The 25997-nt window shown below is 41.8% G+C and overlaps 1 protein-coding gene across 1 annotated transcript in view; it reads right to left on the bottom strand.

The window, feature by feature from the left end:
- Positions 1-9128: 9128 nt before the first annotated feature.
- The window catches only part of LOC132381097 (putative helicase MOV-10), an 82377-nt gene continuing 65508 nt past the window's right edge, over positions 9129-25997 (bottom strand). Inside the window, exons 15-22 of the mRNA XM_059950305.1 lie at positions 25090-25198; positions 21954-22071; positions 20496-20687; positions 18236-18310; positions 16724-16849; positions 13830-13918; positions 12024-12142; positions 9129-10756 (exon numbers count right to left, since the gene is read on the bottom strand). Of these exons, the coding sequence (XP_059806288.1) occupies positions 10692-10756; positions 12024-12142; positions 13830-13918; positions 16724-16849; positions 18236-18310; positions 20496-20687; positions 21954-22071; positions 25090-25198 (893 nt within the window). The 3' untranslated portion in view covers positions 9129-10691. The remainder of the gene's footprint in view (positions 10757-12023; positions 12143-13829; positions 13919-16723; positions 16850-18235; positions 18311-20495; positions 20688-21953; positions 22072-25089; positions 25199-25997) is intronic.

Here is a 25997-nt window from a genome sequence, read left to right as displayed (position 1 = left end):
ACCTTCCCACAAGGATGTTAGTGCTGCTCCGGGGGTTTAAACTAGATTTGCAGGGGGAGGGGAACCAGAGTTAGAGCAGATGGTGAGGTGGAGGAGGATAAAGGTCATGCAAGAACTGTTAAGTATAGTGCACGGGATAAAGCCACATCTAACATAGAGGCATCAAGGAAAGAAGCAGAATAAAGGGTGTAAAGGTAGAAGGGCTAAAGTGTGTGTACTTCAATGCAAGAAGCCTCGGGAACAAAGGTGATGAACTGAGAGCTTGGAAACATGCATGGAATTATGATGTAATGGCCATTAGAGATTTGGCTGGCACCAGGGTAGAATTGGATTCTCATATTCCTGGATTTCAGTGCTTTAAAAGGGATGGCGGAGGGGAGGTCAGGGATACTATTGTAGCTACAGAAAGGGTGGATAATGTAGCTGGAACTTCTTGAGTCGGTATGGGTGGAAGTCGAGAACTGGAAGGGAGCAGATACTCTATTGGGAATATTCTATAGGCCCCCTGGTAGCAGCAGAGATACCAAGGAGCAGATTGGGAGGTGGATTTTGGAAAGATGCAAAAATAATAGGGTTATCATCATGGGTGACGAACTTCCCTAATATTAACACCTGATTAGTTCCAGTGGTTTAGATGGGGCAGAGTTTAAGTGTGTCCAGGACAGATTCCTGTCACAGTATGTCGACAGGCTAACTAGGGAAAATGCCATACTGGATCTAGTATTAGGTAATGAACTGGATTCAGTCATAGATCTAGGGGGACAGTGACCACTGCTCCTTTGCCTTTAGCATTATCATGGAAAAGGATAGAATCAGAGGACAGGAACATTTTTAATTCGGGAAGGGCAAATTATGAGGCTATAAGGTTAGAACTTGCGGGTGTGAATTGGGATGTTTTTGCAAGGAAATGTACTATGGACATGTAGTCAATGTTTAAAGATCTCTTGCAGGATGTTGGGGATAAATTTGTCCAGGCGAGGAAGATAAATGGTAGGGTGAAGGAACCATGGGTGACAAGTGAGGTAATCAGGTGGAAGAAGGCAGCATACATGATCTTAGGAAGCAAGGTTCAGATGGGTCTATTGAGGAAGATAGGGTAGCAAGAAAGGAGCTCAAGAAGGGGCTGAGGAGAGCAAGAAAGGGGGCATGAGAAGGCCTTGGTGAGAAGGGTAAGAAAACCCAAGGCATTCTTCAATCATATGAAGAACAAAACAATGCCAGGAGTGAAGATAAGACCGATTAGAGATAAAGGTGGGAAAATGTGCTTGGAGGCTGTCGAAGTGAGCGAGGTCTTCAATGAGAGGGAACTTGACATTGAGGACAATGAGTGAGGATGATATTTTGGAGCATGTTGATCTTAAGGGAGAGAAGGTGTTGGAGTTGTTTAAGTACATCAAGATGGATGAGTCCCTGGGGCCTGACGGAATATTCCCCAGGCTGCTCCACAAGGCGAGGGAAGAGATTGCTGAGCCTCTGGCTAGGATCTTTGTCCTTGTTGTCCACAGGAATGGTACAGGAGGATTGGAGGTAGGTGAATGTTGTCCCCTTCAAAAAAGGTAGTAGGGATAGTCTGGGTAATTATAGACCAGTGAGCCTTGCGTCTGTGGTGGGCAAGCTGTTGTGGATAGTGTAGAGGATTGTCAAAGATTGCAAGAGGACATTGATAGGATGCAGAAGTGGGCTGAGACGTGGCAGATGGAGTTCAACCCAGAGAAATGTGAGGTGGTACACTTTGGAAGGACAAACTCCAAGGCAGAGTACAAAGTAAGTGGCAGGATACTTGGTAGTGTGGAGGAGCAGAGGGATCTGGGGGTACATGTCCACAGATCTCTGAAAGTTGCCTCACAGGTAGATAGGGTAGTTGAGAAAGCTTATGGGGTGTTGGTCGAAGCACAGAGTTTTAAGAGTCGTGAATAATGATGCAGCTTTATAAAACTCTGGTTAGGCCACTTGGAGTACTGTATCCAGTTCTAGTCCCCTCACTGTAGGAAGGATGTGGAAGCATTGGAAAGGGTACAGAGGAGAGGATACTGCCTGGTTTAGAGAGCATGCATTATGATCAGAGATTAAGGGAAGCTTGAGCTTCCCTTTGGAGAGGAGGAGGATGAGAGGAGACTTGATAAAAGTATACAAGCTATTAAGAGGAATAGAGTGGACAGCCAGAGCCTCTTCCCCAGGGCACCACTGCTCAATACAAGAGGACATGGCTTTAACTTAAGGGGTGGAAATTTCAAGGGGGATTTTAGAGGAAGGTTTTTCACTCAGTAGTTGGTGTGTGGAATGCACTGCTTGAGTCAGTGGTGGAGGCAGATACACTAGTGAAATTTAAAAGACTACTAGACAGGTATATGGAGGAATTTAACATGGTGGTTATATGGGAGGCGGGGTTTAAGGGTCGACACAACATTGTAGGCCAATGGGCATGTACTGTGCTGTACTATTCTATATATTTGAAGCAGAAGTTGATAAGTTCTTAATTCATATGGATGCCAATGGTTGTGGAGAAAAGGTGGGAGAATTGGGCTGAAGGATAATCAAAATGCTGGCGGAACTCAGCAGGCCAGGCAACATCTATTTGGGGGGGGGGGAGGAGGAGGAGAAGTGCAGTCAACATTTTGGGCCAAAACACTAAGTGTTCTTTCCCTGTAGATGCTGCCTGGCCTTCTGAATTCCCCCAACATTTTGTATGTGTTGCTCAAATTTTCAGCATCTGCGGATTGCCTCTTGTGAGGGATAATCAAGCTGTGACTGAATGGTCTAATTTCCTCCCATGCCTTGTCTTTTAGAGCTGCTGTGCCATCACCAGAGATTTGGGTTCAATCTTGACTAATTTTATATAGGTGCAAATGTGGTTGATTAGCAAGTTGGTGGACTGAATGTGTGTGTGTATGCACGCAGTATTTCTGCTTCAAATGTAAAAGCTTTAAATTGAACTTTGTGTGCAAATTGCATTGTGATCAGAAAGCCACAGTTAAGACCCCTTTGCAGCATTGGTGTAATGATATCTCGTAACTGGGAAAGATATAAATGTACTACTCCTTGAATAAGTTGAAAATGTGGTTAATGTGAGCTTGTAATGATATTGCTCCATCAATCTTGTGTGACAGATTCAGAAAGGGTAGCGTAATTTGTGGATCATGTGAAAGTGAGCAAAGTGGAAACTGCCAGAAGTAATGAGTTCAATGCAGGAAGCTGCAGTAGTACAGTTGTCAAGTACTTAAGGTGGGGGACCTGACTGAACCAAAAGGAAGATTTGCCATTCCTCAAGATGGGCATTACTTGGTCTTTGCAAACTGTATGCAAGATATCAGTTTATACCCCTCAGTCAACCAATCACCCTGAACCTGTCTCATCGCTTCCCTTTTATATTAGCCGTCTCACTTCTCCATTCAGTCCTGAAGTGTTTTGACCTGAAACAATGACGGTTCCTTTCTTCAGCTGCTGCTTCAGATTCCATCCCTTCAGATTTTAGCCTCTGCAGTCATGGTCTCCATGTGGTAAACTGATCCAGAAACTAGAACATTGCTCCAGAATGATGGAAAATTGTGTAGGTGGATGGTTCACTTGGATAGGAGGCCTGTGGTAGTCATAATAAAAATTGGATGACAATGGAAGTGGCATGATACCAAAATTGGTATGGTGGACTGAAGATTGTCAAAACTGGGGGAATAGGTGAAGTGTTAAGTTGAACCATAATTGGAGAAGCATAAATAACAGCAGAGGGTTTTGTTGAACAGAGACCTTGGGATACAAGTACTAAGTTAGCTGAAAGTGGCAACAGATGATGGAGGCTTATGGTATTTAATTGGCTGAGCTTTTAAAGGGCTTTATGTAGTTGGGCAGAACCTTGGTTATGCAGCCTAACCCCATATGCACTACTGGGCAACTCTGTTTACCTCACTGTGGGGAAGATTAACCAGTGTGTTGCTTGAGGTGCGGAGTTGTGCTTGTGGATGAGATAAGATGGGATCTATCCTGGGGAGCAAAGGAAGCTAAGTGGGGTGCAGGGTTGGTAACCAGTGTTTGCCCTATGATGAGGGTGCACAAACCTTCAAAGCTTAGGTTTAGGGTGTGGGGGGGAGGCTTGATGGGGATCTAAAGCAATATTCCATTTAAAAGGTGTGCATGCACTTTCACTTCTAGTGCACAAAGGAATTTAAACTGCGCACAGAAGGTTGCTGCCCTCTACTTCGTTGGCATGCCATGATGGTACGAAATCCCATTTCTGGTTTTTGATGCAGATAGTGTTCACAATGTGGAGTTTGCAATTATTTGCATATTTTAGAATTAGCTTATTTTTGTTTTGTTGAAGAAACAATTGATACATGTTGAATTCCAAAGAAGTAAAGGGTGTAAATTGCAAAGGAACCACTTTTAAAGCAGAATGCCTTAATGAAGCAGTAGAAACTACTACACCAAATGCCCGCGGTCTGGAGCATGCAGCTACAACAAAATATTGTGCACAATACAAAGTGGTGTTATCTGCATGCATTGTTGTGAAGCAAATTCTCCAGCAACTTTTGCAAGTGGGAAGAAGTGGAGTGATATTTGGAAACTTTTCTTTTAATGCATCATTTAGCAAGCAAATCACATGGACAAAAGCTCCAGTGAGAATCTTTCAATACCTGTGACAGGACTACTACACAAGAACAAGAACAAAAACTATCAAACCCAGGGATCAAAGTTCCTATTGACCAGTTTTTTTTTGTTTAAACTATGCACAACAAACTGGACTTCGTAGTTTAGATTTAGCTCCACTAAGATTGGGTAGAAATTGCACAGCACAGGAGTCTTGCGCTGACTGGTAATTACAATTTAAAAGGAACAATCTAAAGGGTAAATTTTTCAGTTTGTGCCCTAGAATGAAATGCCAAGGCAAGTGATGAAAGCAGGAACACGAGGGTAATCTGGACAGTACTTGAATGTGCAGGGCATGGAGATAAGGAATTAATGCAGGCAAATGTAATTGGAGATGGGCACTGATAGCCACAGATGCAATGGGCAAAATGAGCCATTTCTATGCTGTTTGGCAAAGTGAAATGTGGTAGTACTCTGGCCACTTTGGGAGGGAGTTGACAAGTGCAGTGAATGCATGTTGAGTACACCTGTAAATACACAATGCTATACATGCAAACCTGTTACAGAAGTGAATGGGATTATTTGTTTTTGTGGGTGGAAATAGGTGTTGTGTTTCAACCAAACTAAGGGCTTGGCTCTTAATTTGAATTCTGCTAGGTGACAATGGAGCATTAGAAATTACTGCATTCTGATGATATTCACTGTAGGATAAGCAAATGCTGATAACACATGTTCCTTGTCTTAGTATTTCATGTTGTCAACAAGCAGTCTGCTGTTAAATTAATTGCATTTGCCTCTTCTATCTGCAGTCTTTCCATTTGTACTAAAGTGAAGTATTTTTTGATGAACAAATGTTTTCCTTGGGTGCTAATTCCAGTTGTCCTTTAGTTACTGACCTTCAATGAAATTTAATTTGTACAATTGCATAGTGTGAATGATGTCAGTTATGGACAGGCCAAACTAGAGTAAATCACCTCATACCATTATTGCAACAGATCTGAGACCCTTCCCAGGCAATTTAGCTAGGGTTGATCAGGCCCTGTCTTGTTTTTCCTGTGGATCAAGATAATGAAAGCCATGTCACTTTGACTGTTGGGGTGTTAATAAGCAGACGGTGGGAAAATTATCCCTCGTGTTTCTTGATCTTGTTGCTGGAGATTCTGTGTCGCTTGTCATTATGATCTATCCCGCACCTCAGCTTCTTAAATTGCTCTTTAGGTTATGTAATTGGTAAATATGGGGGCTTAAATCTTGGCTTCAGCTTGAATAGTTTATATTTCTACCAGATGGAGTGGAGGGTAGACGAGGGCAAATGTTATACTTCTATTTTGTTTAGAGATGCAGTGTAGAGTAGGTCCTTATGGCCCTTTTTGAGCTTCACTGCCCAGCAATCCCTGACAACGGATTTGAACCAAATCTAATCACAGGACAATTTACAATCGCCAGTTAGCCTACCCACTGTCTTTCCACTGTGTGGAGGATCCAGAGAAAACCCATGCATTCCAAGGGAGGACATACAGAGACTCCTTACAGGAAATGCTGGGATTGAACTCCAACTCCCTGAGCTCTAATAACATTGTGCTAACTGTTATTCTACTGTGGTACCCTTTGGCCACACTTCAAATCTCAGTCATTGGCCTTTAAATTGGCCCTTTAAGCAAAGTTTATCAAGTAGGACCAGTGGCTGCTGTCCTGTTCACCTAGGGACCAGACAGTTCAATCCTGATCTCCTGCGCTGAACTTTGCAAATACACCTTGAAACCATGTAGGTTTCAGCCATATCCTTGATGGGCAGTTGTAAAATTAATTGGCCATAGCAAATTGCTCATGGTAGGTGAGATGAGGGAGGTGGGAATAAAATGGGATTAGTGTAGTAGGCATTTGATTGCCTTTGTAGACTTGGATGGTCTGAACAAACCATTTCCATGTTTTTGTTTCACTGAAAGTAACATTTCAAATTATGTTGAATAGGTAAACTACCATATTTAACTCCAAACCTGTCTTAGTTGTAGCTTTTTAAAAATCAAAAGGCTGGATATCTGTGGACTAGGTTGAACGCTTCTTTGCAGAATGCCTGAATTGTGCAGCATAGAAATGGGCGGGTGTTTGTATCAATTCATCTCTAGTAACTAAGATGGTCAAATTGTATTACAGGAAGCCGTTTGGATTATACTTGCCTTTTCCAGTTCTGTTGGTTTATTCCCTATTATACATTTTGATAACTTGTCCCTCATATCCTCTTTAAATCTTTCCCCACTCTCCTTAAACCTAGTCCTCTAAACTCTCCTAACCTGAGGACAGTTTACTTCATGTTACCTCTTGTATAACTAAAGGCTCATTCGCCTCTGCAGTCTGGTGGGAGGAGGGGTGGAGAATATCCCAAGCTCTCCAGTCTTGCTAACATCCTCATGAATCTATTGCACCCTTTCCAGTGTTGACATCTTTCTTACAGCTAGGTGACTAGAACTGTACATAATACTCAGTATGGTCTTACTAAACTGTTGTGCAGCCATAAGCACGAGATTTCAACGCCTATACTCAATGCTGACAACAGTAAATGTGCCAAATGCTGCCTTTATCACCCTGTTTTATGTACTTGTTCTACTAGTGTTTTCTGTTGTCTAAGCCACTTGTATGCAAGTCTGCCCTAATTAACTTACCAAAATAAACATTTTGGATTTAGTTAAATTCCATCCTTAGTTGCTTGGCCCGCTTTTCCAGTGAATACAGATCCTATTGTAATCTTGGATAATCCTCTACTTGCTGGTGTCAGCCACATAATTACTAACCATGACACCTACTTATCCAAATATCTAATAGATGATGAGCAACAATGGACCAATTTTGATCCCTGTGGCACTCCTTTAATCTGTATACCCATGACTGTATTGCCACCCAGAGCTCCAATCTGCTAATTTTGCTGCTGATACGACATTGATTGGCCTAATCACAAATAAAAGGCAAAGTCATCACCCAACAGTGATGTCCTGAAAACCCCTCCCTCAATGTCACAAAAACAAAGGAGCTGGTTGTGGATTGCAGGAGGAATTGACAGGTTAACCCCTATTGACATCAGTGGATCTGGGGTTGAGAGGGTGAACAGCTATAGTCACTCCACTCTAGTCACTTGCCCACCACTGTTGGACTCACTAGTCTACAATTCTCTGGTTTGTACTTGCAGCCCTTAAAGCCACCCTCCACTCTGTACAAGTTCTGTTTTTGCTTCCTTTCGCAGGTAGATGGTAAACAGCCAAATCACCTCAACATTAGCCTTGGTCTTACCCAATTAGGTACTCCCCTTTGCTGTTTAAAACTGACTTTCCCTGTCCATAGATGTGCCAATGTTTTAAAACATGGTCTTTGCTTATGAAGTGGCTGGCTACTTAAACTGAGGATTTTCCTTCGCCAGTTTGTATAACTTGTTGTCATTCTGTGAAGTACTGATTCTTTCCTAAACACTTGATTTCTCTTAATCATGGGCAGCAGAAAGTTGCAGACATCAGTAGCAGAGGTGGCACTTTCCTCCTGTACATATTATAGTTGCAGAGGAAGTGCAAAATCAAGGTCATATGATCTTGTTTCCTGCTGTTGTGTAAGCTGGTTTTATTTGTTACTATGCTCTTAATCTAATGTCATTAACTAGTCATACAGCTAAAAGCCTTTACCTTAACCCATAACCTAGTTGTAGCCTCGCCCAACTTCAGTGGAAGAAGCCTACTTGCATATCCCAATCTACATTCTAGGGAATAACACGAGTCCTCAAGTCCAGGCAATTTCCATGTAAATAAAATTGAAAGAGCAAAGAAAATTTGTATCTTTCCTATAGGATGACAAAAATTACTCCAAATTAGGCCTCACCGATGCCTTGTGCAGCTTCAACAAACATCCGAGCTCACTCCTACTTGATAGCTTCCTTGTCTGCATTAAACACTAGTCCAGATCCCATACCAGCTTTGTCTTTGCTGTCCTCTAAACCCCAATCTCAGAGTCATTGCAAATTTGCTGATCCAGTTAAACACTGTCATCTGTATCAACAATGGACTCAGTACTGAACTCAGCAGCACTCTGAGTCACAGGCCTCCAAGCAGCGAGGCAACCATCTACTGCAGTCTGCTCTCTCTACGAGTTTGTTCTAAATCCTGTGGACTGTTGGGTGTTCTACATTATAGCTCAATGTGGTCATGCCTTTCTTTTTCCTCTGTTCCGCCCATAAGACTCCACTTGATGACAATTCTAGTCTGTCCTGATGGAGCACTGCTGTGACTTCTTCCCTGTCTACTCATGCCATCCCTCCCACTCTATCACATCCAAAACAGAGGTGACATGTATCTGACATATTCAAATATTGCTTTGCAAAGCTCTTTTACATCCTGCCCGCAACCTTAACAGCCTGTCAGTTATTTCCATTTACTACTTTGTTTTGGGTTTTTATGCAGCAGTAGTTAAGAAGCCGCAGGTCTTTACAACTCATTTGAATTTATTTATCACATACATTGAAACATACAGTGGAATGTATTGTTTGTATTAAGAACCAACATAACCTAACAATATGATGGGAACATTGTGTTTTATTTGGATCAGAAATGTAGGCTGAGTATGAATTTACAAAGGCATTAACTATTCCAGTATAAATGCTAATCAGCTTTAACACAATTTGTGCATTTAAGACTGTAACCAAAATATCATGCACAGTGATAGACAAGAGGGAATTCTAGCAAGGCATTTTGAAATGATGCCAATTGTAAACAATGCAGCCTGTTATTAATTCATTCTTTGAGGGAAAGGTTGAGTAAGCTAGGGCTTTTCTCTCCGGAGTGGAGGATGAGAGGTGATTTGATACAGTAGATAGCAGCACATTCTCTTCCCCAGGGCAGCAATGGCCAATACCAGAGATTGTCATTTAAGGGAAAAATATAGGGGAGATATCAGAGGTAGTTTTATAGACAGTGGTAAGGACCTGGAACACTTGTATAGGGACATTTAAGAAAGTATTTAAATAGGCATGTAGATTTAAGAAAAATAGTGGGTTATGTAGGAGGGAAGGGTCAGAGTAGGTTAAAATAAGTTGGCAATCTGCTTTCCTGTTCCATTCTGTTACACAGACTCAAATTATACAAAGTATGATCTGAAACTTTAAAATATTGTGTCTAGTTGATTTCAGTGATTGAGGTAACATTTAGAAAACTTGCTTCTAACGAGCTATTGAGAATATTTGCTACCATAATTTAGTAGAGCTGCCAGGTAAGCTTTCAAAGCCAAAATGCAGAAATAAAGGATTGGAAAGGGTGGCAGAAAGCATCTGCAATGCAACTTTTCTGCAATTAGAATTGAGCCTTGTTATTTTTTTCAGCACATTAGCTTGCTTTGCACTTTGAGGTTGATTGCTTAAATCTGATTACGCAAACTAACAGTTAAAGTGACTATTTAGTACTTCGAGTAAATGTCCCCACTCCCAAAAATCTTGCCTGCACGTTTTCAGAAAAAAAGCAAGATCCGCATAACAGATCTATCTTGAACAATACACAGGTAGTCAAATTCAGGCTTTAGGTAAATTTTCCTGTTTAACAGTCACTGCTATAATTAGTCTATTAAAAAGCATTAAAGACTTGGCAAAGGTTAACATGCTTTTAAAAAGTCTCAGTGGAATCCTTTGTTTATTTAAATACACCAAGAGGGCAGACACCTTCTTCAATTCAGACTGCATGTCCTCAGTTAACTTCAATCCAGCCCTTTCCTGTGACAAGTTTCAGATAGGAATACAGTCCTCTGGTTGCAGCACAATGACCCTGACTTCTAGATCCTTTTAACCTCTTGCCTGGTCAAATTAAAGTTCAAATAAAAATGATCCTTCTGGTCTGTGTAAAACTGCTCAAAATTTATAAAAAGCATGAACTTCAATTGCATAAGACTCAAAATTACAAAAGTTCAATTCAATCCTCATGCAGATATAGAAAAATATTGGAGAACTGCAGTAGCATAGAACTACACAACTCATTGGTAGAAAACTGAAAGTGCACGGGTATGAAATTTATTATTTTTGGTTCAGATTCAATTAAGAATTAGATTATATTCATCCAGGTGTCAGGATACTATCATATCTTGTCCAGTGTCAATTAAACTTCACTCCTCCATTCTGGCTGCGCAAATTGTTCGGCAATGCTGATATCATTAGGATTTCCTGTTAAGTCAAATCAAACGATTAGTTCATTGCACAATATCCCACTAGTTCAGGGTTGTTGTTCTCTGCCCCCCACCCTTTCAGTACTATGAATAGTAGATAAAAATTATTCCATACAAGAAATCCAATCCAAAAAACACCACCAGCTCCTTCAATTCACATTTCAAGATAATATCTATTTCTTGCCTGGATGTGTCTTGTGTTCTTTCGTTACATTGACTCACCAACTATTACTAATGTTATAATTATTACACATTTAATACTTCATTTTTTTTTCTCCACAAGCTTTAAATGAAAGAATGGGTGTTTGCTTCCCCATTTGTAAACTCACCTATTATTCAAGTTAATAGACAATAGGTGCAGAAGTAGACCATTCGGCCCCTCGAGTCTGCACCGCCATTCTGAGATCATGGCTGATCATTCACTATCAATACCCAGTCCCTGCCTTGTCCCCATATCCCTTGAGTCCCCTATCCATCAGATATCTATCCAGCTCCTTCTTGAAAGCATCCAGAGAATTGGCCTCCACCGTCTTCCGAGGCAGTGCATTCCACACCTCCACAACTCTCTGGGAGAAGAAGCTCTTCCTCAACTCTGTTTTAAATAACCGACCTCTTATTCTCAATCCATGCCAATTCAGCCTTGGATGTAATTATATCCACAAGCTCCAATCTAAGCCTGCACTATAAGTCATGCTGGCAGTGATTTCTGAATGCCAAGGTATCACCGCGTTGTGTTATTGTCCTACAAGCTTCTCAAGAGACTACCAGCGTAGTATCCAATTCAAGAGGCCAGTCTTCATATGGGAACCAGTGATGGTACAACCAGGCATCAGAAGTACCAAACACATGTGCTCAAAATTCAACTGGCAAACAGTGCAATTCTATATTTATTGGACTACAACCAACGGTCAGTGATGCAGAGGAAGGTTGTTTGTAGAGATACTAGAGGCTGGAATCTTGGAACAAACTGCTGGAAGAAGTTGAGTCAAGATGCAGTGTGGAGAGGTAAACTGTTGGGAGGTTAAACTAGATAAGGATGATGGGCAAATAGAAACATTAACCAAGGGAGAAGCAGCCCAGGTAGGTAAGTGAGTGAAGCACATGTGGGAGATGGGTGGAAATGGTGAATAACAATAGTGGGAAGGGAACATGGAGTGTGGATTACTTGGAATTGAACAATTAATGTCCAAGCCTTTCAACTGTTTATAACTGGGCTTCAGATTTCATTTAAAATGTAGCTATTTCATAGTAGCCTGGGTCATCACCTGTTGATTCGGTGCCAAGGTTGAGCTGGTCAAGCTGATCAATGAGGTCATTTTCAATATCATCATCTTCATCTCTGTAGCCAGTGTAACCTTGATTGAACTTGCAGTGATCTAGGAACCTGGCAATAAAGTGACAGAATCTGTATTGAGTAATCTGAACAGTTACTACTTTATATTGCATCCTTAAAATTTTTCAAAATCCTGTTCAGACTCTGTTCCTCCCCATCCTTCTATTCCCTCCATGAGGTCTAACTTGTACATCCAACTATTTTTATTCATGCTACTGCCTGGCTATCTGACCCAAGCCTAATAGTTCAGACTCTGATGTTACTATATCTGGCTTAGGACAGGAGGGTAAGTAGATTGCTGCAGTCAATCTTGCCTTCTATTCATAAATTTTCCTAAATGTGGATAGCAAACATTAACATGCAGGGGTAAGTCCAGTGCTTGATCCAAAGGAAAACAGTCATTCTGCCTGACCTAAATGGAACTGGGTAATTGAACCAGGTATAAATTTGACCATCCCATTTCATAACCTTTGCTCCAGACTGGACAGAAAGTTCCAAATAAACAGAAGATTTAAGTTCTTCACACTTCTCAAAGATTCTCACACACTACTCCATCAAACCCCAAAACTATTTTTTTCACCTTGTGCTTATCTGACTTCTGCTTCGATGGATCTGCTATTTGTCTCTACAACACCCAATGCTTGTTTATTTTTAAAACACTAATTATAATGGATACGTCTCCCAAAATGTGCACCCTGGTTTTGGATCCATCATCATGGGGAAATATTTCCTTAAGTTTACCCTATCAAATATTTATATAATCTTAGAGAAGTGTTAAGCTCATTGGCTTTCCACTTTCTGGAGACGACAGCCTGCACTTGGGTATGTACAGCTCTTGAGTCATTGTCATGTGCCATGTCATATGAAGTGGGCGATCATGGTCTTTGACCATAATTGTTCTTGGAAACAGAAGTGGCTTGCCATTGCCGTCTTCTGGGCGGTGTCTTTACAAGACAATGACCTCAGCCATTACCAATACCCTTCAGAGAATGGTGTCAGTGGTTGCATAACCAGGACTTGCAATATGCACCAACTGCTCCCATAGCTTCATGAGACCCTGATCGGTTGGGGGGGGGGGGGGGTGTGGTTAAGCAGGTGCTACACCTTGCCTAAGGGTGAATTCTACCTCCACCCCATCACTCAAAGCTCAGGCATAGAACCCAATTTTTTTTTCTTTCTTAACCTGATCAATGACACTTAATGTGTATTAGGGATGCCCAGCCTCCTTCAAGGAATGCTTTTTATGAGATTGTTTACAAGGCTAACTTAGCTATGTGGTTGAAATGCAACTCTCAAGAGAACCTACTTTAATTATCAGAAGAAATCAATACAGGCTTTGTTTATCCAAGAGCCAGGAGTAGCTAGATCTGCCATGATCTCATTAAACATCAGAGAAACTGAGAGGTTGAATAGTCTCCTCCCCTCCACAGGTTTCCTAACATGTTCTGTAGCTTCTAACTGATATGCTCCCCATCACGCTCTGGCCAATAAAATATATTGTCATTGTCGCCAAAGTTTTCCACACCTGGTAAACTTCCACAACAATTGCCACCCTCACAATATTCTATTTCTAGTATTTTGGAAACTTACTTTCAATTCCCTGAAATCCCTGTATAATCCAGACTGTTGGAGTCCGCAGCAATACCACTAGCCCCACCTAGAAGCAACTTCTGGAAAATTACAAGAACAATAGACATGACAGCAAAACAGGCATCACCACCAGCATCAAGCCACCTACCTCTTCCAGTTTGGGTCCTTGGTTAGGATTATAGGATTTCCAATCACTATCAACAGCGCCTTTGCTCTGGTCAGTGCAACATTAAATCGCTGTTGAAAAGAACAAGGAAGATTACTCAGGTTCATTCATGTTTTTACATTATTTGAAGCACCATAGTAATACAACAGTTCACTATGGAGGTGGTGGAAGGCAAGAGAATGAGGGAAATAGAACAGCACAACAGCCTTTCAGCCCACTGTGTCTGCATCAACCGTGATACCAATCTAATCCTCTCTGCCTGCACATGATCTACATCCTTCCTACTCTTGTGTCTGTCACTATCATATCGGCTTCTTCTACTTCTGCTGGTAGCACTTAAGTCATTTACCAATGATTATTTGACATTTCAACCAAGTGAAATCTATACTACATGTTTTCCAGTCTTACAGATTTCTATCAGCTCAACACCCCGCCCTCCAATCTCTGATGTTCCAGAGGAAGAAAAATCCAAGTATGTCTGACCTTACAGCTGATACAAATGTGATTAGGTAGATTGAGAAAAAAAGTTGACATGGGGCCTGTTTCTACGCAATACAACTCTACGAAGGCTCTTGAACTCTTGCTTAGTGGACAGCTAAAGTGTTCAACTTCCTCAAAACTAATGTACATGGATAATCTGCCTCCTATCATGTAGGGGATCTGTTTTAAGTTAAAGTGTTAAACCAAAGCCCTGTTAAATGAAAGAAGATGCAGAGGGTTGTAAATTTAGTTGGCTCCATCTTGGGTACTAGCCTACAAAGTACCCAGGACATCTTTAAGGAGCAGTGTCTCAGAAAGGCAGCATCCATAAGGACCTCCAGCGCCCAGGGCATGTCTCTGCTACCATCAGGTAGGACACACAGAAACCTGATTCTGGAACAGCTTCTTCCCCTCTGCCATCCGATTCCTAAATGGACATTCCCCTGAACACTACCTCACTATTTTAATATATTTTTTGCATGATTTTTAATGTATTCAAAATACATACATTGTAATTGATTTACTTTTTAAATTATTTTTTCTTTATTATGTATTGCACTGAACTGCCGCTAAGTTAATAAAGTTCACGACACATGTCGGTGCTAATAAACTGATTCTGTCTGCTCAGGATTTCATGGTACAATCAGAAGTGAAGCATGGAGTACCACTGGCTAATACTGAGCCGCCAACCAATACCCAAAGCTGGATTATGTAGATATTCATAAAATGAACATCTGTCTACACTTCAATAGTATTGAATTGACTCTAGAAAGTTTCAGAACTTTCTAATAGCAACTTTTTTTCCCCCTTTTTTATGGCACTTAAGATTATTTTAGGTGACCACAGTTTAGGAGTGGTTAGCGTGAAATGAATGTTCATAGTTACTGTTTTGCAGCACAGAAATAAGCCATTTGGCCCAACTTGTACCTACTGACAGTCACTTAATGGAGCTAGTCCCATTTACCAGTTTTGGCCAAAATCAGTTTAAAACTCTCTTATCCTGCCTACAGGAAAGATGTAAATATGGTTGTCACCAAAAACACCCAAGTTTCTACAGATGTACCGTGGAGAGCATTCTAACTAGCTGGTATGGAGGGGTCGACTGCACAGGATTGAAGTAAGCTGCAGAGAGGTGTGAAATTAGTCAGCTCCATCATGGGCACAAGCCTCCGTAGTATCCAAGACATCTTCAAGGAGCAGTGACACTAAAAGGCATCAGTCATTAGGGACCCCATCACCTAGGACATGCCCTCTTCTCATTGCTACCAGCAGGAAAAAGGTACAGAAACCTGAAGGCACACACTCGATGATTCAGGAACAGCTTCTTCTCTGCCATCCGATTTCTGAATGGACACTACCTCACTACGGTTTTTTCCCCACTACTTATTTAACTAATACATATTTAGTGTAATTGTTTTTCTCTATTATGTATTGCTGCCAGAAAGTTAATTTCACGATATGTCTGATATTGAAAATGCACAGGGAAATTTTACAAGGATGCTGCTGGGACAAGAGGACTGAGCTACAAAGAAAGATTGATAGGTTAGGACTTTACTCCTTGGAAGGTAGAAGATTGAAGGAAGGTTTGATGGAGGTAAACAAAATTGTGAGGCGCATAGATTGGGTAAATGCAAGCAGGCTTTTTCTACTGAGGTAGGGTGGGACAACCAGAGGTCATGAGGGTGAAAGGTGAAAAGTTTAAGGGGAATATGAGTAAATTTTTTCACTTGGAAGGTGGAGAGTGTGGAATGAACTATCAGCACAAGTGGTAGATGTGCAGATGATTTCAACGTTTAAGACAATACTGGATAGGTACACAGATGGTGGGAGTACGGAGGGCCATGGCCCCAGTGCAGATCGATGAGAGTAGGAAGTTTAAATGGTTTAAAATGAACAAGGTGCGCCAAACAGCCTATTTCTGTGTTGTGTTTTTTTCTATAACTGTACTTGTCCGAGAGTCTTTTAAAGGTCGTAATTGTACCTGCCGGTACCACCAGCAGCCCATTCACCACCCAGTGTATGTAAATGTTGCTCCTCAGGTTCCTTTTAAATCTTTCTGCTCTTGCCTTAAATCTATGTCCTCCAAGTTTAGACTCCCTTACTCAGGGGAAAAGAGTTGGCTATTCACATCCCTCATTATACAAAATCTGAGGTCACCCTTCAGCTCCTGCACTCCAGGGAAAAATCTAGCCTCTCCTTATTACTCAAACCTCTCATCCTAGTAACATCCTCCTAAATCTTTCTTGCACCCTTTCCATTTTAATGACATCCTTTCCATAGCAGGGTGACCAGAAGAACTGTATGCAATTATCCAAATATGGCCTTATTAAATGTTGTGAGGTATTAAAATTGGACAAATCATGAGAGAGGAATGACAGAAAGTGGTGTCAACTTACCTTTGGGTTTTTGAGGAATCCTAGATTGAAATCTTCATCCATCTGTAGGTAGTTTGAGCAGCTTCGGACAGTGGAGATGATGATTACCTTTCGTTCTTGTCCCTGGAACTCCTCCACTGATCCTACCTGATGAAGTGCAAGTGTATGAAATTACCAGCACACCACTCAAATTGTTCCTGCTGAGCCCAAGCACCCACTGATACTCCGCACAGGAGAGGCAGCGGATGCCAGAAATCTTGAGCAACGCACACATAATGCTGGAGGAGCTCAGCAAGGTGGACAACAGTTATGGAGGGAAATAAACAGTCGACATTTTGGGTCAAGACCCTTCATTAGGACTAGACAGGGAAGTGGCAGAAGCCAAAATAAGGTGATGGTGATGTTGCTTTTGAGGCCAAAGTATCAAAGGCAAAAGCAATTATACTGTCAACTTGAACAATTAAAATTATAATCCAGCCTCCTCAGGTATACCAAATTAACAGGCTACCATCCAAAGGCTACCATGTTACATGCAGTGTAGTTCATGCTCATCAACACAAGAACACCTCTACTTCAGTTGGTAACAAGAGGGTGCTTGGTAGTCAATTCCCACTCAAATCTAGTCTGATGCTTGCCCAGTGCAGTGGAAGAGTGGGATGCTCTAAATGAGACATAAAATATTTAAGTAGAAAGACATTTTAAGAACTGATTCCAAGCAAAATCCAAAGAGGATTAATAGTTATCTCTTACCTTTCATTAGAACAGATTTTCTAATAATTAACATGTTTATAGTTTGTAACCCAACCGTGAGGAAACTGGCTGAACTATGTTAATGGGCATGATAGTTTGCAGAAGCTGGTTGTGTACTGTGCTGTCCCTCATTTAGAAACTAGCTCTGAAACTGCTGCAACTACTTGTGTACTTATTTTCTTATATACAAATTTGCCATATAATTCTTCACAAGAGTTTAAAAACACTGACTAACAGAGGAGATTTCACGACAGGTGTACAAAAACTTAATCCAAAAGAATGCTGGAGGAACTCAGCAGATCAGGAAGCAGTCCCGATGGAGAGTGTTGGCCCAAAATATTAACTCTATTCTTTTCCATAGATGCTGCCTGACCTGCTGAGTTCCCCCAGCATTTTGTGTGTGTTATTCTGGATTTCCAACATTTGCAGAATCTCCTGTTTATCCAGAAAGGCAAGCAGGTTTTGATGAGGTAGGAAATATTAGGGCATGAATTCCTGAAATTAGACCCTTGCCAGCCACACTATTACTGGTATTAAGCTCAAGTATGACCAAGAGACAATAATGCAAGCTTCCAGGATTGAATGGTTGCATCCACAAAGAGATTTGAAAACATTGAGAAGTTTTTAAATTGAGCTATTTATCTGGCAGCAGATGAGAAAGCACTGGCAACAAGTAATCACCAACTCGTATCTATTTGCAAACACAATGTGAACAAAGTTTCAGATAGCGAGGAAAGGCAGGGAGAGAGGACAATGTTAGCAGGCACTATAGGCAAAACATACCTTCAACTCCGTGATGTCATTCATTGCCTTCAGCTCTCTGTCCACTACATTTATTGCTTTTCTGATCTTTTCCACCTGTGGGAAAGGGAGAAGCAAATCAAAACTGCATTGGTCAGAGTCCCCTCCAGTAGCAAATAACAAAGGAGCAGCAATTCAGCCCATTGATCACTCTCTGCCATTCAGTCAGACCATGCCCAATTTGCATTTTATCCTCTTGTATTAAAAGGAGTTGAAAAATTTCTTAGACAATCTTGACCTTTGGGGGGTGGGGTGGTCTGCACAAATGACTTCAGCATTCAACAGTATAATTCCCTCCAGGCTCAACAAGGAGCTCAGAGACCTCGGGCTTCACCCTGTCTTGTATAGCTGGATCCTGGACTTCCTGTGTCAGATCACCAGGAGGTGGTAAGAGTGGGCTCCCTCACCTCTGCCCCTCAGGGCTGTGTACTAAGATCCCCTTTTCACTCTCTATATACCCATGACTGTGTTGCCACCCTCAGCTCCAATCTGCTAATTAAATTTGCTCTGACACGACACAGATTGGCCTAATCTCAAATAATGAGGCAGCCGATAGAGAGGACATCATCACCCTGACCCAGTGGTGTCAGGAAAACAACCTCTCCTCAAGGTTGCAAAAACAAAGGAGCTAGCTATGGACTACAAGAGGAATGGAGACAAACTAACCCTCTACACATCAATGGATCTGGCGTTGAAAAGGTGAACAGCTTTAAGTTCCTCGGCATTAACATTATCAAGGATCTCATGTAATCTGTACATATGGCTGTGTGGTAAAAAAGGTACCACAGCGCCACTTTCACCTCAGACGGTTAAAGAAGTTTGGTATGGCTCCACAGAACTTTTCTATTAGGATACGATTGCGGGCATCCTGACTGGCTGCATCACCACCTGGTATGGGAACTGAACTTCCCACATTTACAGAGACAGGTGTGTAAAAAGGGCCCGAAGGATCATTGGAGATCCAAGTCACCCCAACCATAAACTGTTCCAGCTGCTACCATTCAGGAAACAGTACTGCTGCATAAAAAGCAGGACCAACAGGCTCCGGGAAAGCTTCTAACACCAGGCCATCAGACTACTTAATTCATGCTGATGCAACTGTATTTCTATGTTATGTTGACTATCCTGTTGTACATACTATTTATTATAAATTACTATCATTGCACATTTGAATGGAGATGTAACAAGTATTGTTACTCCTCCTTATAAGAAGGATGTAAATAATAAAGTCAATTCAATTCCTTAAAGCTTCGGGACGGAGAAGAGGTGCCATCAATAGGAAGAAGGGATACTTAAGTTCTCTACAACTTTCCAGCATCTCACACACAACTCTTTTTCATAACCAGTACTTCTCCAAACCCCAGCCTCTTGCACACGACCTCATCATACTTCAGTCCATCTCTGGTGATTGCCTTTGGTCACCTGGGCTATGTTTTATGGATATTATAAATGGATAGCTTCGGTAGGCACCTCGGTCAGTAGGGATGAGTTGTGCCAAAGGGCGACTTCCTGTACTGTATTTCCCTAAGATATCCCTCCACCAAACCACCTCAGATCAAGCATTTAGTTACTGCTCTCTATATCCTCCAAAGCCTTGTACTTCAGAAGTACCTCTCTATTGTTCTGACTCCCAAACTAGTCATTACATCACTGACGTGCCGTAACATTTTATTCAATATTGAAAAGCTACTTTCTTAAAAAGGTAATTGAGAAAAGAACGAGAGTGGGAGTTGAGAACATTTTATCTGGTGATCTGGTCTCTAGTTTCTTAAAGAATGGTGGAAGCAGACTGTTAACTTTAAATGTAATTAGATAGATACTTAAAGGTAGTATTTAGGGTGGTTGTGGTGAGAAAGGTTAGGGGAGTGGACTATTGGGAGACTATTCTGGGGTTTGTAAAACCTGTTGGGATTAGAGCAGGGGGTCCAAACCTGGAGTCCACAGACACCTCGCCTTAATGGCAAGGCCTCATGGCATAAAACAAAGTTGGGAATCCCTAGAAATAAGTGGCAGACACAGAGGATCCCCATGATTCAGATACTCTGAACAGAGGCACTGATTTTTACTTGTTTGTGGTGGAAGCATTGGGTGGAGGAATGCTATTGATGGATCAAACATTTGAGGAAGGTTGTCGCTGTGAAGCTGATGCAAGTGAAAACAGTGGCTGGGGATCTGTCAAGTTTATCCTTGCATTTCCTCTGAAAGTTATTTATCAACATCACACAAAGTGGAATTTCCAAACCTGTTTCCTGTAAGGCGTAATCACTCCAATTTCTTTAGGCGAAATCTTGGCATGACCTTTCTTTCCCTGGTTGGTCAGAAGGCTTTTGAGGTAGAACAGCACTTGATCAATCTCCTCAACATTGAAGAAGGATGGGCTTTTCTCTTCTCTCTCATCTTGTCCAAGGACTCCATGGAAAATTATGGGGAAATCCTGGAATTCCAAAACATTCAATATCAGGATCTTGATCACTGCTTAATGCACAGATTGAAACTGACATGTTCAGTCACTAATTTGCACTCCTTCCCCAACCTCAAAGTGATTAGTCTAATTTGAACACATTGATTTGCAATCATGTTTGAGAAATAGAATAATTAAAAACAATGGAAATGCATGGAAGGCTATCAGTTCTGTCATCTGGTTCACCACTGCTGGTCTATAGATCAGTTTAGTCCTCAACAAAGTCCGCTATTTCATAGCTGCTCTGAGTGATCCTGATACACTGCTGCCTGCACAAGGACCCAATCACCATAGCGCCTCCTCTAGAAGTTGATAGGCAATAAATGCCAGCATCACCCACTTGTCAAAAATTTGTAAAGCACCTCCACCATGACATAACCATTGCCTGAGCAGAAGGAGTGATTTTAATTTTCATTCAAAAAGTTTACACTAGAACAGAAGGATGATTTAATAGGAAGCACTTTTTGCATGGAATAGGAACAGTGAAAAATCATACAACAGACCTTTAGAATTATTAAAATAGATTTATTTCCCTTTGGGGAGTTTGATGCTGAGGAAGATTGAGGAGAAAGAGTCCTAAAGTGAAAGACTCAAATTGGTTATGCAATAATCAAAGGATTTAAGAGAAATTTATGTCCTTAGACATAAATTTATGTAACTTAGATGTATTTCAAGGTGAATCTAAATAAATAAAAAAAGGAATAGAATAATATGAATTGATCAATGAGTAGAAAGAGACTCGCATAATCAGCACTGAGTAACTGGGCCTGATTCTGTAGCATGTGGTTAATGTAATGGAAAAATGTTCCTGGAAGTAAAGAGAAGCGACCATGGAGTGGAAATAAGATATGCAAGTAAAGCAAAGAAATGCAACATACCAAAGCTTGCATTTTGGAAACCCTTGCATTGTAGAACGAAATGGTGACGTACAGCAAGGGGCTCCGTTGTCCCACTGGTGGGATGTAACGGTACAAGGATGCAAACATTTAAAAGGCAGTGCACAGGATAGCGAACGTACAGAAGGAGAAGACAGTTCAGACAGGCACACTGCAACAGCACCTGCTGCAGATACTCCTCAAACTGATCTAGAAGATAATCCACCAACGGGTCTAAATCCCAGAACTTCACACAACATTGGTGAAATACTGTGCCTTCACCACAAGAGAAGCCCCAAACTTAGCTGATGAGTAGTGCAAGTAACGAGGCACTAGAAACACTCTTTGGGTCAAACAAGCTTACCTGCTTTGGCAAGTGTTCCCAGTGGCAGTACGAGCTGCTGATTATCGGATCAGCATGATTCTGAAGCTCTTCGTCATAGAACAATTCATTAGGAATCTTGAGAATCTCACGATGGGACCTAATAAACACAGCAAACACAGACACTACTGCAAATAGTCAGACATACTGCGAGACTTTTCATTCATTTGGAAATCAAAACACGAGAGAGGCCATTTGCCCCAACAGGTTATGAGTTCGGTAAAGAGAAAGGGGAAGTACACACATAAGCCAATTTGACAATATACATGTCTGTTCCCGTGTTCCTCAACAGAGGTTCCCAACCGAGAATCCACAGACCCCTCATCAATGGTAGGGGTCCGTGGCATAAAAAAGGTTGGGAACCCCGATCCAGTAGATGATCCAATCAAGGGGAAGCAGTTTAACTCTGTGACATTTTCACCATTCGGTTTTATCATGGCTGACTGCAAGTAATGCAGTTCTCTAAACACAATTTCTGCTGAGATCCTGCTCTAGCATTGAGCACCCCCGTGAGCCATGTTGAAGAGCAAATGACGAACTGCATATGCTGGAAGTCTGAAATGGATTCCTGACTTCCTCATCAGGAGGGCAGAGTACAGATTGGTGATAACGTCTCCTAGCTGACAATCAACACAAGTTCAGTTCCACTGCTATCTGTAAAGAGTTTGTACGTTCTCCCCGTGACCATACGAGTTCCCTCCCACATTCCATACATGTTTGCACAGGTGTAATTGGGTGGTACAGGCTCATTGCATTAGGAAGGCCTGTTACCTTCTGATGGGTCTGATTAAAACAAAGAAAAAGGGCAGTTTATCTGAAATACCTGAGTTAACTAAAATTGCCAGGGCTACGGCATGGCACGATGGAAGTAACACACACACACAAATGCTCCTGATGAAGGATCTCAGCCAGAAGCATCAACCGTTCACTCTTTTCCATAGGTGCTGCCTGGCCCGCTGAGTTCCTCTAGCATTTTGTGTGTGCTACTTTAACCTGCAGCATCTGCAGATATTCTCTTGTTTGTGAAGGCAAGATGGAAGATGACCTGACCTCGTGTTGGGCTTGTTGAAACATTGTATGAGGCAGAAAACAGGTCACAATGGGTGTAGGATGGATAACTGAAGTCTGCAATGGTCATGGTCGTGCTAGCATTCTGTAAAGCAGTCAACTAGCTGCATTTGATTTCTCAAATGTAACTGAGCACCTAAGAAATGTGGTGCACCAAATGGAAACAAGTGCAAATGAATCTCTGCTTCACTAAAAGAGTCATTGGCTGATATGAGGTAAAAGGGCAGGGACTGATTGGATCTCCTGCTGTTACAAGGGAACCTGCTGCAAGAAACTCGTTGAATGACTTAAAACAGGGAGTCACTGGGGAAGGGTCTCCTCAGAGTGTTGGGAGAGAAGTAAGAATGTCCGGCGATGGAATCATAGCTGACAGAAATCACAGGGCTGACGAGGAACCTGAGGGGCGGAAGGAGAGAGGGAGAGGGATTGAGCAGAAGTGTGGGAAATGGAGGAGATATAAAGGGAAGCTACAATTGAGAAAACAATGAGTATTGGATACAGAAAGTCTGGTCATTGGAAGAGATACTACAGATATGAAACTGGAGAGTGGAAAGAAATCCTTGCCGGAAGCAGGAAGTATAGTTAAGATTACTGTGGGAGTCTGGCTATTGGTCACTAAGCCCTGTCAAGGAAAAAATAGAGAAGGGAAGTAGAGAGGTTTCTCAGGTCGCTCTCAATGACTTCCCACCTTAAAATCTGACTACCATCATGTACTTCAATAAAAGTGAGTAGCAATAACTTCACAAACATGCCTGACACACTTCAAACAACCACTGACCAGTGCACTCTACAGCCCTCACAAAAGGGAAGAAAACTGACTCGAGGGGGATTCCACCTTCTCCTATCAATTGCAGGTAAAATACAGCATCCATCTTAAGACTATGAGTCTTGCTCCTTCTCCATATGGCTTCTACCCCCCAGACCTAATCATCTCCACAAAGGAATTGTCTAAGTTCAAGTCCCTGGCTGAGCCATGGATGACCACAGGAAGCGAATAAACAAGGATGACAATTCTTATTTGACTGTGACCGCAACTTGTGACCAAGATCTTGGGAATCCACTACCAAAGGCTCACCCATTCCAGGCGAGGCCATTCAATCAGACTGTCGTCCAGCTACGCTGTTTTTCCCCAGTTTGTGGTGCTTGCTGCAGGCAAACCGAACTCGGTACCATCCTCCACTCAACTCAAGTCTTGCAGGCATTAAAATCTGCTCCCTCACCACTCCCCAGGGACTATTCCTCCACCTCAAAGCACCAGCAAGCCTTACTTCCTGAAATCATGGGTCATTTTCATCCAAGAAAACATTAATTAATTATACAAGGGAGTAAATTTAGCAAAGCACCAATTTCCACACCTAATCCTTTTCAAGTTGGGTTGCAAACACTTTGAGTCCAAATTTGGGCAAGGGCAAAGTCTGAAGGATTCAGATTCCGATTAATTTATTTATCACATGTACATCAAAGCGTACAGAGAAATGACTCTCTGTGATAAAACCGACACAACGCAAGGACGTGCTGGGGGCAGCCCGCAAAGTTTGCTGCACATTCTGGAGCCAACACAGCGTGACCACAATGCTTAGCAGAATGACGCAGAGCACAAACAACGAAATAACAGCTTTCTTTCTTCCCTTCCACCCACTCACACACACAGACTGCACTCCAACTCTGACATTTACAATTCTATACACAATGTAATATGCCTATAGAACAGTTGTACAGCTTTCCTGAAAGGGGAAAAAAACAAGTTGAGGAGAAAGATTAGCAAAAATTCGTACAAATTCTTAGTAAAGTACGGAGGAGAGGTGGGGAGCAGGAGATATGGCTTTTATGTACTGCTCACGTTGTTTATATAGCCCACAAAATAAAAACCCAAGGTCAAAAGGCTTACTCTTCAAACAGTGATCACTTGGCTGAACCACCAGGAAGCAAAGAAAACCATTTTCCAAGCCGTGGAAGAGAAAAGGTTAGTACAAAATGAAGCTGAGACACCGCAAGACTAGTCAGAGATCACAGGCCCAGGTTTTCCAGATATGACCTGTGCAGGCCTCACCTGTAATTGCGAAGAAGCTTTGTTACATAAGTTTGGTTGTAAGATCCACTGTCTGGATCCTTCTGGTAAAGAGCATTCCCATTCATCAGCCGCTCCAGCAAAGACAATTCTGAAAGACACCATGAGTAAATGTCACTCAGACAATGAAGCAGACTTCTAAACTGAATAAGGCTTAAAAACACGATGTGAATGAAATTTATGAAACACCTTTTGAAACAGTTATTTCTGTATTTGAATTGCTCCAGAATGTTGTCCCGACTGTCTCCTTCCAGCTCCACGTTCTTCAAATCTCCACACTCTTCCAGAGCAAAATAGGCTTCTTTCATCCCATCACTGGTTTGCAAAGTCTACATCCCCCCCCCCCCCCCCCCCCATTCATTTCCCTTCCTTTAGAATATTCTTTAAAACTCTAACTACAGGCCACCTTTCCTAATGTGCATGATGTATCTGTTTGCGACCAATTACGCCACAAAGAATCTTGGAAAAAATTACAATGCTCATTACTAAAATAAATGGCAGACAACCGACGTGGCCAATAGGAGGAGCCAGTGAAATACAACAGTGTTTCCTGCCTCTCATCAGTGATCACACTAAGATAGCTGGGAGGTTCATAATTATCACATTACAGGTTGAGTTGTGGCAAGGAAGACCAATGCAATGTTGGAGTTCATTTTGAGAAGGCTGGAATAAACAAGATATTGGTCAGACCACATGGAATATTGTTAGTGGTTTTGGGCTCCTTATCTAAGAAAGGGTATGCTGCAATGGAGAGGGCCCAGAGGAGGTTCACGACAATTATTCCAGGAATGAAAGGGTGCGAGGAGAATTTGATGTATTTGGGCCTGTACTTGTTGGAATTTAGAAGAATGAGGGGGGATCTCATTGAAATATATCAAACATTGAAAGGT

This window comes from Hypanus sabinus, chromosome 25, assembly GCF_030144855.1.
Source record: "Hypanus sabinus isolate sHypSab1 chromosome 25, sHypSab1.hap1, whole genome shotgun sequence".
Lineage (NCBI taxonomy): Eukaryota > Metazoa > Chordata > Chondrichthyes > Myliobatiformes > Dasyatidae > Hypanus > Hypanus sabinus.
The sequence above is the reverse complement of the archived record's forward strand: the minus strand, read 5'-3'. Positions and strand labels throughout refer to the sequence as shown.